Here is a 19,925-nt window from a genome sequence, read left to right as displayed (position 1 = left end):
TGCAACACTGACATGTCAGTTTTTGCAATCATAAACATAACTATAGTACTTTCTTTTTTGAAACAGCAGCAGTTTAAGTCTTTTTAATTATTTATTGTTGTTCTCTGGAAGGACACTGAGCACCACAGACGGTTGTTTGCACGTGTTCTGAAATGAGAGGCGTGGAGAAAGCAAAAAGGAAACAAAACTATGGAAAAGGAAGCTTAAATCATGACATCTCAGCAAAATGCCCCTTAAAATCCACAGTGTGTTTGATTAAACACTGTGTGTAAATCCCCCAAACACAACTTAATCAATGTCTATAACAGTTGCTCTGTCCACTTACACACAAACACACACACACACACACACACTTTGCACCAGCTTGATCTCTGATGGTGATGTAATCGCGGCCCGAGTGTGTTTTAGTGAACAGAATATCTGATCTACAGTGCATTGAGTGGATTGTGTGTGTGTGTGTGTGTGTGTGTGTGTGTGTGTGTGTGTGTGTGTGTGTGTGTGTGTGTGTGTGTGTGTGTGTGTGTGTGTGTGTGTGTGTGTGTGTGTGTTTGAATTATATTTGAACACAGCGGGCCCATGGTGAGCTGTAACATCTGTGCTCCTGTTAATCCCCCATGTTCCCCTCCAGAGCATCTAGTATTGTGTTAACAATCTTCTCTGCTGTATCATGGTATTGGCAACACTGATTGTTTTGAGCAGATGAATTAGTTAAAACTATTTGCATGAACTAATCATCAAATTGCCTTTGATGAGAAATCTGCATCCTATAGGATGTGACAACAACTGACGAGCTGTCGTTCAGATCACAGACAATGTTATATCATGTAGATGCACAGATACTGTTGTACTCGTTACTTATAATATCAAAGACCGAACACTGTTGTTTTCTGAAGATCACAAGATAATGTACACACATGGAAATGACCTTTTTGTTGTGATTGGGTGGCACTATTTGTTGCTGCACCCATGACAGACCTTTTTCACTGAAAACATGTTCAAGTCTCGCCAGCTAGCTCACTGTCACACTGTCATCATGAATTACTGAGTCATGTGAATATAACAACGGCAATGTTAGTCAAAACATCTGTTGCTCGAGTATTATGAATTATTTAACCAGCAAATATATGATATTCAGAGAACAGTTATTAATATTCACATCCATATGTCATCCATCAGTGGCTCGGACAGAAACACTGGACCTTTTTTGTCCCTGATTTGGTCCATATTTGCTACAATAGGGTTATAGGCTTATAATTACCTTGGATCTTGTGAGCCTCTTGTTATGAAGTGTTACTGCTGTGTTTTTATTTGTTTGTTTGTTTCACTAAGGCCACAAGGCGATACAACAGAACACGTGATTGCTTTTGAATGTTAATTAGAGGAATCTGTGTTTGGATCACTGATGAAGGGACCTTGGATGTTGTTGTGTGCGTTAGTGCGGTATTTACTTACTCACTGATTACCCGTGGGGCTGGGGAAGTGTGTGTGTGGTTGTGTGTGTGGGGAGAGGAGGGTGGGGGTGTTCTTGTTGTGAAAACAGTGACGGTAAGTGGCTACTTGGCTACTTACGACTATAAGTGGATCTGGTCTCCGGGCACTAATATCACTACATGTGTATCCTACGTGATTCGCACCACGTCAAATTTATTTAGTGTGCAACAGCTGAAGAGAATTGACAACCTTTTTTTTGGCTTTGCGCTCCTCAGCTAAGCACACACACACACACACACACACACACACACACACACACGCACACACACACACTGACGCACAGACACACCTGTGACTAATAACACTCTGACACTGTAATCTCGTATAAACCTGCCAAAACAAACGACTTAGTATCCTGAACTAAAAAACAATACAAGGACTGTTGTAACGAGATTCAAGTGCAGCCCCCTCCCCCCTTTTCCTGTAAGCCGTCTGTGGCATTTTATTGGGTCTAGTAAGTAACAGTGTGTCTTGATCTGTTTGTCCCTAAAAATAGCTTGGTCCCACGCCCAGACAGAGGAAATTGGACCTCACAGGGCTCAGTGCTAAGTGATCCGTGGCGTGGACTAGTTTTAAATGCATGCATGACCAGCTGAGTATAGTATATTGTCACGACAAAATAATTTAATTATACTCTGCGTTAGATTTTCACAAACTTTTGAGCGTGGATAGAACAGAGCAGAATCTGAGAAAAGGTTTAGATAGAGAAGCTGATGCATTATGGGTAAAACAGGCAGAGGAAATACCAGGAATGTTTGGAAGCGAAGATCTTTTAATTTTTATGTAAACTTTATTTATAGATTTTCAGTGTTTATACATGTAACACAACCACAAAAAGGATAACAGATGTAAGCAGGACAAAACATTTAATAGATAAAATAAAAAAAGACTGACATGCATAGGAAAACCTGCTCTTATGGGGTACATAAGATATGGTTACAATAAAGTATAAGTGCATCACATAGGCCAACATTAATACAAACAGAAGACAATTAGGTCATTCTTGATAGGTAAGAAAAAAATGGTTGCCACATGTTGTCAAAGGTTGCAGAGCTGAGGTAAACATTGTGTCTGATCCTTTCCATATGTAAACATATTGGTGATTTCTGCCAGGATTTAGAGAGGATAATGTTTGCCTGCACAGAGAGACATAGATAGGGTGAGAGAGAAGAAAAAAAATCACCCAGTCAGCCTACGTGCGCTGGGCTCACAATCTGTTAGCTTATTTTTCTTCTTTTTATTCTTGTCCTCTCCTCCCCTCCCCTTCCTCTTGCTCCCCGCTCTCTCTCCCTCTGCCTCCCTCTCTCTCTCTCTCTCTCTCTCTCTCTCTCTCTCTCTCTCTCTCTCTCTCCCCCCACACACCCCACCCGTCTGCCCAGTGAAACAAACAACTCCAGAGCGGCGCGTTGGGTGGAGAATATATGCAACAGAGAAAAGCATTGCAAGGAGGCTACTGTAGAGGAGAAAACACTAGAAGGGAGGGAGGGAGGGAGGGAGGGAGGGAGGGAGGGAGGGATTCCAGTGAGGAGGCGTGGCCTATCCACTCCTGCTCTCTTCACACACACACACACACACACAGCCTGAGGGACAGATGGGCGGATGTTTTGGCCCGTGTAAGACAACCAATCACAGGCAGGGACAGGCCCCCTCTGACGGGGCAGGGCCAGTCTGGAGGGAGTGTGTGTGGTTGGCTCAACTTAAAGAGTGTGTTCACAGGGCTGGCCATCGTCGTTGTTGGTTGAGCGCTCTTTTTTCTACTCCCCACTCTTTTTCTCTCATGGTTGTGCAGACGTTGAGGATGAAAATCCAGGAGTCGCCCGTCACCTGTGACACGGGGAGAGAGGTGTTCGGCTCGGATACGGACTGCGAGAAGAACAGCTGCGACGACGTGCCAAGACTGGACCTGACAGCACTTACCGAGGACAACAACTGGGGAGGTGAGGAGAAGAAGGCCAACCTAGAACCTAGAACCTATACCATTGTTTATTTATGCTTCCATTTTTTTCTTTTACATGCACTACTTGCTTGGGTTCTCAATACGGCTTATAATGACTTGAATGCATAGAACCCTTTTTGACACAAACATGTGCACACACACACACACACGCAGAAAGACACACACACACACACACACACACACACACACACACACACACACACACACACACAGAAAGACACATGCCCAGACAACACACTCCCTGCACACACAACACCCAGCTCTGCACATGGGTCTGTGAGTAGCAGCTGCACACCGCCTGCTGCCTCTGATGCTCCTTCTGCTTCTACTGTTCTATTGAAAAAGATCCACTGAAGTTCTCCAGACACCTATATCTGAGGAGATATGCTCACTCAAGGCGTGTTTGTTTACTCGCCGGGCAAGATAAGGCAGCACTGTAGGCAGATTGTTGTTTTTATACAGTTGAATTAGTTCACAAGGGCACGTATGAAAATCTAGCTAAAAGCTGTTGTAAGGAGACACAGGAGCAAACAGTGTTTTTTTTTTACTGTATCAGTACCCTTGACATTTCTGGCACTGAATTGAGTCCAAATTGAGCTGCTGCTGTTATCCCCAGTTGAAAAATCATTAATCATTAAAGGGGGAGGGGGGTTTGAATGTTGATAAAAGTGTCCCAGTCAAACAGCTTTACAGACTTGGCTTGCATTCAGAGGATATTGATCATGGTTTAAATGGACCGACTTGTGTTTCTTTTAATAACAAGCCTTGTGTTTGCTCTCTCACTTATTGCGTTGGCATTCAAAGTATGTAAGCTCTGCACAAGATCACATTTAAATGCATCTAATGAAGTATGCTTGGTTCATTAATTGATGCAAACTTATCAAGTATAATTTTGAAAGCATTTGCACTATTCATACGTCTCTCCCTCCTATTTGCTGTCAGACATCTTTTGAGTTTTCTTTATTAATGTCTTTGTTGATTTGGTGTTGGCGTCTGTGCAGAAAGGAAATCATGCACAATCATGTACAACGTGACTGCCATTGTTTTGTTAGCACGTTGCTTGCGACACAGCGGAGGTAGTGGGTGGAGCAGTGAAAGCAAAGCATTTCTAAGAACTGTACACTGGCATGATAGCCAACAGGTTAATTCCTAGAGGGTGAAATACAGTTAAAAAGGCATGTCGAGGCATGTGTTGAAAAATGTTTTTCTGAAATGCCACAAAACGCTAATATCAACTCCCCCAACCCAGCCTCTTTTTCCTCTTTGATGTGGCAGCAAGGGTTGGTCCAGGCAATAAACCTTTCAAACTTAAGTAGCAGCCCTCTCTCTGTTGGGAGCCTTAGGAGACCGTTGCATGAGTTGTGGAGCTCTCTAGTGGCCAAAGGAGGCACAGGAAAAACAGGTTGTGAGACAGTTGTTTTTGTTGCTCTGCAGCATTTTGGTGCATGCGAGAAGACAACACCAAGTCATTAAAATGTTGATTCTGAGCCAAGTCTTGCAGCTGTAGTCTGCAGAAAGACAAGACAAGATTAGGCAAAACTTTATTTATCCAGAGGGACCTTTTAATACAGCAAATTGCATTGCTAAAGTAGAAAATAATTCAATAATGAAATATAGAAAAAATTACAAATATCCTCAATGCTTCAAATATGAACGATGCTAACAGTATGGATCATAAGTTACTCATATTTCAAGTTGCTTCTTGTTGCGTTAAAGGTGTGGTGCTGGTTTGATTGGCTCTCTCAGTGTGTGTACATAGTGTCTCTTAATATGTGGGCTTGTATTTGTCATGCAATCTGCTCTTGAGGGAGGATGTAGCATGTATTTATATAGCACAATTCAGACACAAGGCAACTCAAAGTGCCTTGTACAGTTTGTTTAGGGACTTTACAACCCTTGGGGCAGTTTTGTATTATGAAGACGTTTGTATGCTGTATTTTTTCTTGGTCTTCTTTAGCCTCCCTCATGTACATTCTGTCCTGAATACTTAACTAGAGTCATTGTAGCGAGTAGGACGCCACAGGGAAGATGCATGATTGGCTGCGACAGGCCTTGCAGTCATATACAACAGTTTGTCCTTTAGGTGCATGAGATGGCATGAGAGCGAGTAGGGCCACGAAACACAAATGTAAACATATGCTGCTGTGCAAAGTTGAATTTATGAGTGGTTTTTCTATGTAGCTGGCATGTTTACCCTTCACTTAGGACAGCCAACGAGGGATTTATGTTTGGAATAAGCGGTAAATAAAGCTGTATAATGGCATTAAGTAGCGCTAGGGGATGGCTGAATACTGTACAAATGTGATGGATGAGTGGCATTAGGCAGCCAGCAGTGGGAAACCTTTGTCCCAGTACACTGTGTGCCAGCGCCTGTCATGTTGACCTGATATTTGCTGCTGCTCTGTCCTCGCCCGACTGCCAGAGATGGTGGAAAGACATAGACGGACATTTCGACCGGCCGAGAACACATTAACGTGCCTCGTGGGGTAATTGAGGTTTTACGGGGAGATGCTTGTTATTTTTATTTCCCATATTTGTTGCAGCTAGAAGGATGCACAGCACGCAGGCTCTGTCCTACTTCTGATTATTTGCTTTCGTTTCCTTCACCTTATCCTTTTCTTTTTCTTCCCCCTCTTTTCTCCCTCTAGATTCTTCGTTCTTTAACTCCCCCTTCCTTGATTTCAAAAGAATTTTTCACTCAAGTTGTTGCGATGGTAAGTGTTGTGTGTGATACATCGCTGTCAGTGTCAGAGAGAGAGAAAAAGAAAACGCTGTTTGTCCGATTGACCTTCTCCGCTGCATGGCAACATGCTTGAGTGATCTGTGGCAGAGCGTCACACACACACACACACACACACACACACACACACACACACACACACACACTACGCGCACGCACACACACACAAACACACAACCTTTAGTGAAATGGCAAACTTGCATGGTTTTTTATTGTTTCATTAGTTCAGTTAATCCTGCACCCATCAGCGAGCGCTTGATTTAGAGGATTAATTTCAAAATGCCATGGAGCCTTGCTGTCCGGCTCCACGGCTTTGCACTCTGTCCGAGATAATAGAATCTCAGAGGAAGACGTTTGGCTTGATGGAGGGTTTGACCTGCTGCTGTGAGCGAATGCTAACATGCCAGTGAGTGGCGACTTGATAAACTGCACGTACATAGAGGTACGGGGGGTCGCCCGGGACAGGGGCTGGAATCTGAGTGAAGGTTCTGCTCGTAAACCCCGTCCCACCCCAGCTAAGAACAATATGCATGTGCTGTCTGAGAGTGGGCGTGCATATTTTCCCGGGGGCTTTCCGACACCTTGAATGTTTGCACTGACGGTTGGTTTCCATTCAAAGCTTGTTTTCCCTCCCTCCATCTCTTCTCCCCGGTAACAACTCCTCTGTATGTTTCTACAGTCTCCTGACACCCTAATGTTACAGATCCCTCCTTTTCCATGAAATCTACATTGTTATTATTGCTGAGCTTCATGTTTTCACACAGTTTCTATTTCTATAGACTGTAAAGGTGGAGTTTCAGCGATTCTGGGGAATACTTGTTCCCCAAAATCACTTTTTTTTTTAAATCAGCGAATATCTCCTCCTGATCCTCTACTGTCCGTACTGTGTGTGCGCTGAAGTTCTAAATCCGGTGATAATACACAGCCTAAGCTCTGTAAACTGATACGTAAACAAACGGTATGTAAACAGAGGGGGCCCACCGTAGCTAGCAACATGCCCGTTTACAGGGCCTAGGCTGTGTATAAAAACTTGATTTCTTTTTAGCACGCACTGCACAAACAGATCAGATCGGATTGTGAAGAGATATTCACTGATTTTGACAACAAGCATTCTCCAGAATTGCTGACTCCACCTTTAACAGTGAAGTCTCTATAACAACGGTACATTTCTCCCTCTAGTCACACATCCTTGGGACAGACACAGCGACTGGATTTATCTCTGGAAACTCCAACCCAAACTCCTCACTGTACCTCTCAGCAGGGGACAGGGCCTGACCTTATCCCATAGAGAGCCAGGCTTTATTAATAGCCCGGAGGATTGTCAGGGGGCATCTATCTATCTGCTATTCTCGCCAGACATAATTATTGCCAGAGCAGAGAGGCTGTAACCAGGGGAGAGGGGAGGTGGGCGTGTCTTAAAACACAGCAGCTAAACAACATCTGTGACTGTCAAAGCCCCCAGAGGAAGTTTTTCTTTCCCACAACGTTCACAACGTAAGAGTTTGTAAAATGCCGTTGACCGTGTTTTGTCTTTAGCGACATAACTCTTCAGGATAACATGTTGAATGTAGTGTTACTGTGCTAAGTCGAGCTATGTGTGTGTGGCCGGCATGCACTACATCGCCTGAGTAACCTGTTCTTTGTTTGCTTATACCGTCTTGTTTACATCTGCTCTTTGACAGCAGTCTTTTAACACCAGCGTGTGTGTGTGTATGTGTGTGTGTGTGTGTGTGTTTCTCAGAACCAGTCCCCGCGTACTCACCGATGCAGAGGGAGAGCATGGACCGCGAGGAAGCCCGTCTGTCCCCTCACGCGGGCGGACGTCTGATCCGTCAGCTGGTGGAGGAAGACAGCGACCCGATGCTCAGCCCTCGATTCTACGCATACGGACACTGCCAACAATACCTGGACGACACTGAAGTACCTCCATCGCCACCAAACTCACACGCATTCGCCAGGTAAAGACATTTGTATGGGTTGTTGCTGTTGTATGTGTCTTTGTTTTATTGTGAAAAATAAAATAAAAAGGTTTAAAATAAAAAATGTAATATAAAGATTTGTAAGGGGTTTTGTGTGTAGAGGAGAGTTGGTCATAAATAATGCTACCTAAAGAGTGCTACCTACATTTTATTGTATTGTAGTCTGTCTCAATGCAGTGACAATAAACTACTGTGAACTTGAACTTGAAGGGGCTATAAGTGATATTAACATGGCGTATCTCTCTCCAGTCGTAGACGCAGTTCGTCTCTTGGTTCCTGTCCTGACGATGACAAGGGGGAGCTGACGTCGACGCAGCTCACAAGGAGAATCCACGTTCTGAAGAAAAAGATCCACAAGTATGAGGAGCGCTTTGAAGAGGAGCGCAAATACAGGGTTAGTACAGAAGCAACAATATATATGTTTTTGTTTAGTTTTTTTTACAAAACACTACAGAACATAATTTACCACACAGCCATCAACATATCTTTTAATATAAAGTAGTGTTCTAAAAAAGGAAGAAAACAAGGCAACATACATCGTTGAAGATGGTATGATGATAGGACCTCCTTTTTTTATTTACCACAACTTATTTTGTGTGTGCACATGGTTAACCTGTTGGGGTCGATAGCCAGCCTTCTTTATTATATTCAATCAAAATGGCGCCACATGAGGATGAAGCCAAAGTAAATGCAATATATCTTCAACATCCAAATATACAAAAAAAGACATTCATTCATTTTATCACGTTAAAAAATAACACAATCTTATTTTCCAAACCATGAACAAGGTTAATGGCTGTCTGAAAAAACCTCACAGACTCATTAAAATGGCTTGGATTGTTAATTGAAAAATAGACATCTGGACTGTGTTTATGAGACCATTGGCCTTTTTGAGGCCTTATAAAGAGGCTGATGACCACACACAGATCTGTATGTCATGTGGGTGCTCCTACTTCATTTTGGAAATTTTATTATTTTTTTCATTTCGACAGGCAACTCATTTAGAACAAGTTTTTATTTACAATGGCGGTCTCACAAGCGACAAAAGACACTTGAGGGAAGGAGAGGAGGGCTAGGAGCTCAAATACAATGGACATAAATACAATTTAAATGTCCATAGAATACAATAAAAAAATAAAAACTTAGATACAATTTCAAAAAACTGCTTTTACCATTTAAAACAACAACTTAGATACAATTTAAAACAATAACTTTGACAATTTAAATAATCCTGAAATGTGTTTTTTTTTCTTCTCCTCCAGCCCTCCCACGGTGATAAAGCTGGAAACCCAGAGGTGCTGCGCTGGATGAATGAACTTTCCAAACTTCGTAAAGATCTAAAAGGTGAGACATGGAGAAGAATAGCTCTACGTCCTGCACACATGTTACATAATCTACTTTACTTCACCTTTATCCCTATTATGTTTGAAAAAGCACTAAAAATGCACAGACACACAAGACAGGCATACATTAACTGTTACTCTTTAATGAATCTACATGTGTGTTAATTGACAAATAAATAAACTTAACTTAACTTATATGCATTGTTTCCCCTGGTCAGAACACAAGCTGTTGAAGTCAGAGGAAGACCTTCCACCGATGACCCGTCAGCGAAGCAACACGTTGCCCAAAAGCTTCGGCTCTCAGCTGGAGAAGAAACCAACACAGCAGGAGAAAGTTCCGAAACCTCCCGTAGAAAGCACACTAGAGACCATTCAGAAGAAACTACAGGAGAAGAGGGAGGAGGTCAACCGCCCTGAAGATATCAAGGTAAGACTGGGTCACTGCTATATACACTTACAAAAAGACAGCTATATGCTGCATTCACACATACTTCAGTGTGTTCACTTGGTCTCAAGTTGGAAATTCGGATTTGTAACGTTAGTTGCTGTTCAAAGAATTACCTAAATTAGTCAGTAAAGTCTTTAAAGTGTTAGTGAAGAGTTGTTTTTCAAACTTTAGTTTTTCTGATGTTTCTGACACCACTTGAATTTAGCAATATTCAGAAAATTGATGTTTCGTGTTTCAAATAACAGCATCAATTCTAAAGCAGGCTGCATTGTTTGAATGTATTATGCTTCTGCAATAATGTGTGTGAGGGATTAATGGTGTTGCAACACAGAATGGACTCGGGTCATTTCTGGAATGTTTTGACTGACTTCCTGTCTGTCCCTCCTGCTGACAGGATATGACCCGGGAACAGATCGGAGCAGAGAAAGTGGCTCTGCAGAAAGCACTGCTCTACTACGAGAGCATACACAGCCGGCCAGTAAGTCTTCTGTCACCTTCACACACACACGCACGCACGCACACAAACACATGTAGCCTCTTCAAAGTCTTCTGACCTCCAAACAGACTTGTTATTGGCTTAAAATCTTATTTACTGCTCGGTTGTGACCCAGATTTCAAGTCAAGGGTGAATAATGAGTCTGTTTTACAGAGTGTGTGTGTGTGTGTGCGTGCGCGTGCGTGTGTGCGTGTGTGTGTGTGTGTGTGTGTTAGCTAAAAATGTAAGAAGGAAATGATGTGCAGTTCTTTACACTTTAAACCCCATAACTTTAAAAAAATAAATAAGTTATTGTCACTGGTAACGTTAGATTAGCTATTTTGATTGAATGGACAATGCACAGTTGAATCCAAAACATATTTGGCATTACATAATGGATTTGTCCCCTGCTGCTCATCCGCTCCCTAACCTCTCCTTTAGGAATAATGTGCACGTAAACACAGTTAATAAACAAGGTTTTGACTGCTCTGCACTTTATATAACCCAACTTTAGTATTATCATAAGACTATAGGGAGACTTATTTTTTTAACTTTCATTTCTTATCCTATTTATTCATTTGTTTATTTATTAATCTATTTATGGCCTGTTGGGAAAAGGGGGTTGGGACATAGAGGGGTTAAGAAAAAGTCCTACTGATTTGAAATCACTATTAAAAAATGCGATCTACTTCCATCTGTTATTGTATTAGCAACATACTGATTCATTCATTTTGTTCAATAAAAACATTGGTCAACACAATAGTTCAAACAGATTTTTGTTCAGAACCCTGAACAAAAACTTACACACGCTTTGTTTGATGTCAGACCAAATCCAATTGCAAAACAATTGAATCCCTGCTAGTATTATTGTGTATAAGGCAGTGCACATTGGTCCCTTTGCTCGCTGCATTCCTCTGTGCTTTGTGTGTAGTGACCTTCACGCTCCTGGAGAGAGTTGTTTTTAAGGGCCGCTCTGGGTCAGCTGTCACGTTGTGTTTATGTTACTGCCGTTTGCTAGTTAGCCTACGGGGGAAGCCAAGGAGGTCAAAGCAAAAACATTGTATTAACAAGATGTGTTCGTTTGCTGCTCCAGGTCTCCAAGAGCGAGAGGCAAATCATGAAACCGCTGTACGACAGATACCGCCTGGTCAAGCAGATCCTGTGCCGAGCCTCCACCATCCCCGTCATTGTAAGTCACATATCGAAATCTCCATTCTTTTTTTTTCTTTTTTTTTTGGGTGTTTCTTTACCTTTATGGGATAGCATTAAGCACAGAGTTGAAATGGGGTGAGAGAGGGCCCAGTTAATGGCCCGGGCCGGAGTTGAAACCGGGCCTTCTGTGACAAGGTCCTTTGCCTTATTGGTACGCACTCTACCAATGAGCCATGGGAGTGCCCCTAAATCTACATTATTTTTTTATTTTTATTTTTTTTCATTTTTGCCCCCTCTACAGTTGTGTGGCAACGATGGCCACATTGTCAAATACGTCCGCAACCAAACTTAATCCCGGCTCGCGTTGGCGTCTGGTGCCTGCCGCGGGAGCCGGTGGCAGCCGCGCCACAGACGTGTTATCCATCTTTCAAGGCTCTAAGTCCGGCTTTAGCAGCTCAGTGAAATGCCCCGTCCTAAAGCAGATCAGAGGTGGCAGATTGAGTTCACAGGAAGTGACATCAGCAACAGCCGAGTGCAGGAAAGGGTCAGAGAAAAAAAAAAAAATTAAACATTGAGTTGACTTTTTGCTCTGAGGACATGAGGACATGTTTACACTAAACAGCATCATGATCATTCTGCCCTTAGCCTTGTGTGTCCTGTCATCCCCAGTTATTATAGTTACACAATGCACTACCTCTAATCCCCATCATGTGACCAAGGACCACAGCCATAGATTATTCTATACAATAGAATAAATGGTGTTACTACACTTAGCCTCACCATCGTCACTTTACCATTATTAATCTTAAATAGTCAGATATATGTAAAAACATTACCTCATCGCAATGCATCCTGTTCTCTCTCTTTCACTCGCTTTCATAACAAAGGTTATGAAAGCGAGCAAATGCTTGGGCGCTGGTGTCGTAAGAACACTACTGCTTTTTTCCAAAAAAAAATAGTCTGCATTTTTTTATGTATACATTTATTTTTAAAGCCCATTTTCAGGACGTTGTTTATGAGGACGCAATTGAACCGAGTTTGGATTAAATAATGTGGGATATAAGGTGATGTTAAGATGGAGACCAGCTTCTCCTTGGTGATTCCTCGTGGCCTAGCTGCTGTAAACACAGAGCGTGGTTAACGCCTCTTCTTAACCACAGGGTTCACCCTCCAGCAAGCGCAGAGGTCTGCTGCTACAGCCCATTATCGAGGGCGAAACGTCGCTCTTCTTCGATGATATAAAGGTGAAAAGCTGCTGCTACTGCAACTGCTTGAATAAATAATCAGTCGCCACAGCTCCCTCCACATCCCTTCCCTTATTTAACTCCCATATCTCCCTGTATTGACGCCTGATTGCCGCCTGTTGATTGGGTAGTTTGCCTGTTTCCTGTTTCCTGCCACCAAACCCCCCGTAGACACGTTGAATCATTTTGACGTTTGAAACCGCTCTGTGATTTTTTTTATTTCAATATATGAGTTGCATTTGTTGGTTTTTTTAAAAGCATAATTCTGGTTTATTACAACTAAGGTCTTAGTATTGGGTCTGGTCTTATACTCTTCACCACTTCTTCAAACATCAACAATGTAAATCTTCTTAAACAAGGTTATATCTGTATAAAGTGGAACTCGTTGGTTCATAAGAAGTCAGATACTGGAGCAGTAAGACCAACAGACCAATTATTACCACTTGTGGATATATTATTATTTGACTAATTTGAAAATAAACAACTATGTGGGATTACAAATTGGTGATCTTTACTATCACTACCACTATTATCTTAATTTTTAATGTACAGATATGAGTTAAGAAAGTATCAAGCAATATTTAAGCACGTTTCAAAAATGTATTCAAACTATTCAATAAATATTGAACGACCACACCGACAGAATCACACTTAAGTCAATTGATCAAAGTTCAAGGTCACAAGGCTTTAATGTTCATCCCTCTATCTGAAAGAATAAGTATACTGTCACATGAGCCAGTGAGCTCGCAGCTTGTATGGCGAGGAAAAAAACATGTTCAAAGCTACTGAAATAAGACCCAAGTTGTACTAAAGCAGAATGATCCTTAGGGTGTGTTTCCTAGTGACTGTATTCTAACTGAATCACGTAGCTGGCTGTTTGCAGCTGGTTCAGGACATTCCGATTTCATGTAGCTGCCTTTTTTTTTTGTGTTTCATTTCACTCCATCAACACACACTAACGATGAGTTACAGACATGAATCGTGGACGGTGGAGGTGGTCGGTGCATTTTGCTGCTGTAGCGTGATGATTGATTGGTAGCCATTGGTGACTAACACTGCACGATCCCCATGCACTGCAGTGTCCCATGCAGCCTGGAAGCCCTGGGGGGTTAATAAACGGCGGGATTTAACCACCATTGTTTTTAACGTTTTATTTATCCATTCTCCAATAGGAGGAGGAGGATGGCTCGGAGGACGACAGCGACTCAAAGACCCAGTTTGTGGTGACGGTGCGGCCTGACATCAGTGTGCTGGGTTTCCTGGAACACATGGACGAAGAGGCCGACGGCTTCATATCACCTGTAGACGATCTGTCTCCATCTAAGAACATGACGGATATGAGGCTCTCCAACCTGCACTCCGCCACCATGTAAGTCACAGTGACTATGCACATTCGCTCATGTACTGTAGTTAATTAAAGTTAAATCAACGTTGAATATAGAAATGCACGCACTGGCGGCACACACTAACAAAGATCTTGAGGACAGCAGGCGCTGGTGTCCTAACCACTTTAGATAAAAGTTTGAGGGCTATTAATATAAATATTTTTATAAAGGGAATCAATTCAAAATCTGTTTTGTCAACAAAGATAAAAAAAACATTCTTCCCTTACATCAGTAATCATCTCTCGACCCCTCAGATTTATCTTGTGACCCTTTGAAGGGGTCTGACCCACATATTAGGAAACACTAAGGAATTAACAGTGTTTACACATTGAAGCATCAGTATCAACAATCCAATAATGTCTTTAATAAACGTATACATTTTTTTGTGTACATCAGAGTACCACTTCCTCCGCTGCATAACTAATATTTATATATTTCTCTCCAGGCCTGAACTGGTGGAGCAGCTGCAGGAAACCAGAGAGGAGAAGAAGAGACTCCGCAAGAACCTGAAAGAGTTTGAGGACCAGTTCTTTAGACAGAACGGAAGGTAAGAGAAGAGATTTTAATAACTAATGAAATAACAAAATCATTTAAATATGATAATAATCAAAACCACCGAGAGAGAGAGAGAGAGAGAGAGAGGTACATGATTGGTTCTCCGTTTCCCTAATATTTGTCGTCTTGTTCCCATAGAACCGCGCAGAAGGAGGACCGCTCCCCGCTGGCAGTGGAGTACAACGAATACAAGCACGTCAAAGCCAAACTGCGACTGCTGGAAGTCCTAATCAGCAAGAGAGATTCCACAAAGTTAATCTGAGAGAAAATAAGAATAAAATTACTTTTTAATAAATATACAGGACTGACTGTAGCTCAGTCTACGGAGATACAAACACATCTTCAACCTGTCGGAGAGAAAAAAGGAGATTTTATTTCTTCTGGAGTCTGGACACAAACTCACAAACTGCTTCTCCTGAAACGTTTCAATTCCACCGTCGGAAGAGGCTCAACGCGAAGACACACACAAAATATCCTGAATCACACTTTCGTTGCTAAATAATTTATTTCTATCCTTTTATGAATGTTTTTTTTTTTATGATATCGGAACAGAAAAGTTATTTTTGCGCACGCTTTTTCCGCTGTAGAAGTCTTTAAAAGAGAAAAAAACTTGTACGTAAAAATAATAGATATGAAATATTGCTATTTTTTAAAAAAGGATCAAGATGTATGTGTATTTTTTTAAGGGAGTTACTATTTGTGTATAACTTCAATCAAGCTTAACAGTATTCACTACTACTAAAATGAAAAAGCTTTCTGACCGCTGTATAATGTCTAAGAATATATTCTTCTCTAGAAGTTAAATGGAGTATTTGCTCACTAAACAAAGTGGTTTCTAATCTTCAATACAAACCCAAAGACTCAAAGAGTACACACACACTGCGAACCAAAATATTCATCGTCATATTCATACAATAAATAAAGAAACGCTTATTTTTGTGATCGCTGGTACTTTATACTCTATGTGCTGTTTTCTCCATAATGTCAAATAAGCTATTTGTTCGTCCTGAAATCACTGGTATGTTTTTTAGCCGACGCGGATTAAGAACATTGACACGGACGTTTGTTCCTTTTGTAAATACGGATCACTGTATGTATGTTTACATTTCTGTGAGCGAATACATGTTTCCTTTCTTTCTCCAAAATGGATGATTTTTATCAGTGTGTGAATTTTGTTTTTAACTGAATGTAAACACTGGCAAGGCTTAATGAAAAATGTTGAGTGTGTACATTTTAGTACATAAATTGTATTTGTATTTTGTATATAATATGAATGAAATCATATTTTTACTGATTTTTTTGGGCTCTGTGGATTTCTTTTGCGTGACTGTGTGTTGATATGAATGCAAGTGCACATCACAGGGACATTTTATGGCTTCAAATAACAATTATTTTAGTTATTAATTGATCTGCTAATTATTTTCTTGGTTAACAAACGTGTAGTTTGGTCAGAAAATGGTTAAAAACTACCAAGATGAGGTCTGAGAGATTCAGCTCACAATCACATAAAGCAGTTACAATTTAGCTTAAAAAATAAATATTTAAATGCTCTGATGTTCAATTAATTGAAATCTTTTCACATCTATAATGTTTATACTTTGAGGTTTGAAAACATTATTATATATTATATATAAAATTATCAAGTTAAGAGAAAATCAGGTCACTAAGATAATGTTTGAATTTGAAGAAAAGTAAGTCAGTTGAAGGAGTCATTAAGGTCTGTGTATAAACATTGTGAAAACACTGAATATAGCACTGAAGAGCTTTGCTTTAGCAGGTTCTTAAATTTGCAGCAAGTTAAACCTAAGTTTTTTCATGAAAACATTAAGGTACCAAAAATGTAATCAAAGTCATTTAAAAAGGTCCAGGCTAGTATATTGCAAACAGCTGCAACACATTTCTGTCCAAAAAAACACCAATGACAATGTGCCATGACTATAACATTGTATAGTTTTATTCATAAAGTTCGCTAAAAGAGAGCTTTGTGTAGATTTTAGACAATAATGCAAAACAAAATTACATTTCCTTTAAAACATTAGAAGGTGCAAAAAAAAGTCAATAGCTGCACAAATCTTTGCATAGGGCTAAACTCTGCAGGAATAATCAGCTTGAATCAGATACATGTCGACAGAGTGTGTGTGTGTGTGTGTGTGTGTGTGTGTACATGCTGTATAGAGCTAAGCAAGATAATTAACCATCCCAAGAGACAGACTCCAGTGTTTAAGACCTTTAGGATAAAAACCCAGACTTCTCACTACATTACTGAACTGCCTTGGGTTTGTTATTGCTAAATGGATGTGTCAGTGTGTCTCAAGTCACTCTTAATCAGTCATGTATGAAATACATAAAAAAATATATCAATATTTATATATATACTATATGTAAATATGCAAGACCATTTTACACACTTCACGCCAATGCACAACCTAATTAAACATCATTTTGGATTAAGACTGTCAGGATAAACATACAGTCACAGGTCAAGTTTTGGAACAAATTCTATGATTAGATACAGTTTATTTAACTTTATAGCTAAGGTATTTAATAGGATATCCGACCACACTGTTAAATATGCACTTAGTGTGTTGTCCAGCAACAAACGTTACAATTTAATTATATGCAACTTGGAGAAAAACACTAATTACAATTATTAATTGCAGCTAATGATTATATATTTAGATTTAAAAGGACATTTTGGGAAATACGTTTATCTGGTTGAGAGTCAATGTTGACTAAATTACAATACTGGAAACAGCCGGTCTGGGTTCTGTCAAATCTGTCAACTCCAAAGCCTCAGCAATTAACATGTTTTATCTAATTTGTTTGATTCCGTACAAAAACTGACGTTATATAAACGGCAGTTGTTGTAATTTGTAGACGGTCCCTGTGCTCTCGTCTCACAGCCCACTGCACAAAGAGAGCAATGTTGTGAGTGGAGCTTAGAGGACGTCTGGTTTCAGTATAAATGAGGTTGTAGCCCATTGTCTGCCTTTTGATGATAGCAAAGATCCATCATTCTTTTAATAATGTTTGGCTTATGTTATGAGTAATTGATCCCAGGACTTCCAATCTGTCAACTTCTTTCCAACTCTGGAACTGCCGAGTTTGTTCTCGATATTTCAAGCTTTTTCTCAAATTGCATAATTTTTTATGCATACTCTTCCATACAGAATCTAATGGGTCGCAGAATACACTCTCACACCAGTCCCAGCCAAGACATAGCTAGGCACATAACAGCTTGTCCAACAGCCAATTTTTGCATTTACATTTTTGAGTTTGTAAAAATTTAAAAAACAAGATAAAACATATGAATTAAGACAGCTTTATTAGAGCCGGTAGAAGGGTGTTTGTCATTCAAATATCACCAATCTCCTCCTTCAGAAAAGCTAATAAACGTATTTCCCCCAAATGTCAAACCTTTCAGTGACTGTCTGAATCAGGTATTTCTGCTTTCGCTCAACAACATGCACATGGACAACAACCACTTAGAAAAAAAAAATCTACTTTTTCTTAAACCTCAGCTGTTGGTGTGGGGTTCTGCTGTAGAAGGCAACACTGTTGAATGCAGGTTCAAGACAAAGTCAGCTGCTCCGAGATCCACACCTCAAAACATGGAAAGACGGGAGATTGCAAATCATATTCAGCATCATTTTCCATGTCCTACAGCCTCTTCCATTGTCCTTCTAGAGTGAGAGATACATGCTGGTATTCGCGGGAGGGGAACGATTATATTCAAAGTGCTATTTACATACATATATACTGTATATTCACGTTTGTTTATTTCGTCCAAAAATAGCCACTCTATTTCATCAATTAAAAGTAACAAAAAGCAGATATATAGATCGTCTCAAGGTAATAACACAATTCTTTAATGGTGAAAAATAGAATTTAAAGGAGTCAAATATAAAATACACAGCTGTGCAGCAAGAAACAAGATTAAAAGTAAAAACTACGCAAAACACCTAAAGCCAGAGTTTCTTAACCTGTTTTGGCTCTTTCAAATTATCGGTCCCAAGTGCATTGTTTTTTATGATCACCCCTTTGTGGATTGTGAATGTGAACATATCAGAATGTGTGTGATTTGTGACAAATAAAAATAAAAAACAACAGCATGCAAAATATCTTCCAAATGGTCCTAAACAAAACAAAAAAATCGCCCCAAAGCAATAAAAAGAATACTCTTAATTTACATAGATAGACCTTTCAGATTGAATTAGCGCACAAACACAACCACCTCCCCCTGTGTATGTGAAGTCAGCCATTTTTTCCCTCCTTTTGACACTTGGTTGGTTGTGTATTGCTGTATTTGCGTTGCGTTGAACCCTCTCTTCAGACCAGACTGAAGCCCTCGTACTGTTCCACTGCCTGGGTGAGGCGGCGCTGCAGTATCTCTTTGGTCTGGTACTGGGGCATGTCCAGCAGGTTGTAGCAGGTGTGGGCCACAGGCAGGTAATGCTGCTCCGCCGTGGTGGACTGGATGGCGATACGCATACTCTCCATGCCGTGGATGGGGATCCGGTCGCTGCCGGTTAGGAATACTGCAGACAGAGAACAGAGCGGTAGAACAGTAAGGATTCTGTTTATGTTTGTTATTAGTGGATTAAAACTAACACCATGTTTCCATCCAAAAATGTTAATGCAAATTAAAGTGACTATGAGGAACTTTCAGTTTTTGTTGACTCTAGTGCCCTGTGGACAAATGAGGTGGTGTTTTAAAGACAAGGCGCTTTTCCACTACATGGTACCGGCTCTTCTCTACAAACTTGTAAAGATCTTGGCGAGACAGAAGGATGCATCGCGATGAGGGAATGTATTTATATGTGACTATGTCAGATTAATAATGGTAATATGACGATGGTGATGCAAAGGAAACTTTGATTTAGTACCGTCCATTAACACAGGACAAGTGTGCAGGGATATAGACTCAAGATTTTCCTCTAAAATTAAAAAACTACCCTGGATTGCGAATGATATGTATAACATAACATTATCACCATTAAGCAATGAAGGAACTAAGGTTTAATACTATTATTATTTAGTGTGTTCCTTCTCTGAGTCTAGGAGAAGTTCCTGACTCTTCCCTGAACCTTTCTAACAGTATTTATAAGAGCGTTTTATTCAAACTGTCATGTGCATGGATAGAACAACGGACCAAT

The 19,925-nt window shown here is 40.6% G+C and overlaps 2 protein-coding genes across 4 annotated transcripts in view; one reads left to right on the top strand and one right to left on the bottom strand.

The window, feature by feature from the left end:
• The window catches only part of fam13a (family with sequence similarity 13 member A), a 61,506-nt gene extending 45,442 nt beyond the window's left edge, over window positions 1-16,064 (top strand). For 2 of the 3 annotated variants that reach the window (XM_080029251.1, XM_080029249.1), the window contains 11 exons: window positions 3,281-3,428; window positions 7,930-8,146; window positions 8,417-8,561; window positions 9,430-9,511; window positions 9,729-9,937; window positions 10,353-10,436; window positions 11,527-11,622; window positions 12,746-12,829; window positions 14,002-14,198; window positions 14,660-14,761; window positions 14,908-16,064. In XM_080029251.1, the coding sequence (XP_079885377.1) occupies window positions 3,281-3,428; window positions 7,930-8,146; window positions 8,417-8,561; window positions 9,430-9,511; window positions 9,729-9,937; window positions 10,353-10,436; window positions 11,527-11,622; window positions 12,746-12,829; window positions 14,002-14,198; window positions 14,660-14,761; window positions 14,908-15,031 (1,488 nt within the window). In that variant the 3' untranslated portion in view covers window positions 15,032-16,064. The remainder of the gene's footprint in view (window positions 1-3,280; window positions 3,429-7,929; window positions 8,147-8,416; window positions 8,562-9,429; window positions 9,512-9,728; window positions 9,938-10,352; window positions 10,437-11,526; window positions 11,623-12,745; window positions 12,830-14,001; window positions 14,199-14,659; window positions 14,762-14,907) is intronic. The other variant, XM_080029250.1, reaches the window with a different exon arrangement.
• Window positions 16,065-16,739: 675 nt separating this feature from the next.
• herc3 (HECT and RLD domain containing E3 ubiquitin protein ligase 3) overlaps window positions 16,740-19,925 on the bottom strand; it is a 35,932-nt gene continuing 32,746 nt past the window's right edge. The window contains exon 25 of the mRNA XM_080029570.1: window positions 16,740-19,307. Coding sequence (XP_079885696.1) covers window positions 19,099-19,307 — 209 coding nt within the window. The 3' untranslated portion in view covers window positions 16,740-19,098. The remainder of the gene's footprint in view (window positions 19,308-19,925) is intronic.

Source organism: Ammodytes marinus, assembly GCF_949987685.1.
Source record: "Ammodytes marinus genome assembly, chromosome: 6".
In the NCBI taxonomy this organism is placed as follows: domain Eukaryota; kingdom Metazoa; phylum Chordata; class Actinopteri; order Uranoscopiformes; family Ammodytidae; genus Ammodytes; species Ammodytes marinus.
The sequence above is the reverse complement of the archived record's forward strand: the minus strand, read 5'-3'. Positions and strand labels throughout refer to the sequence as shown.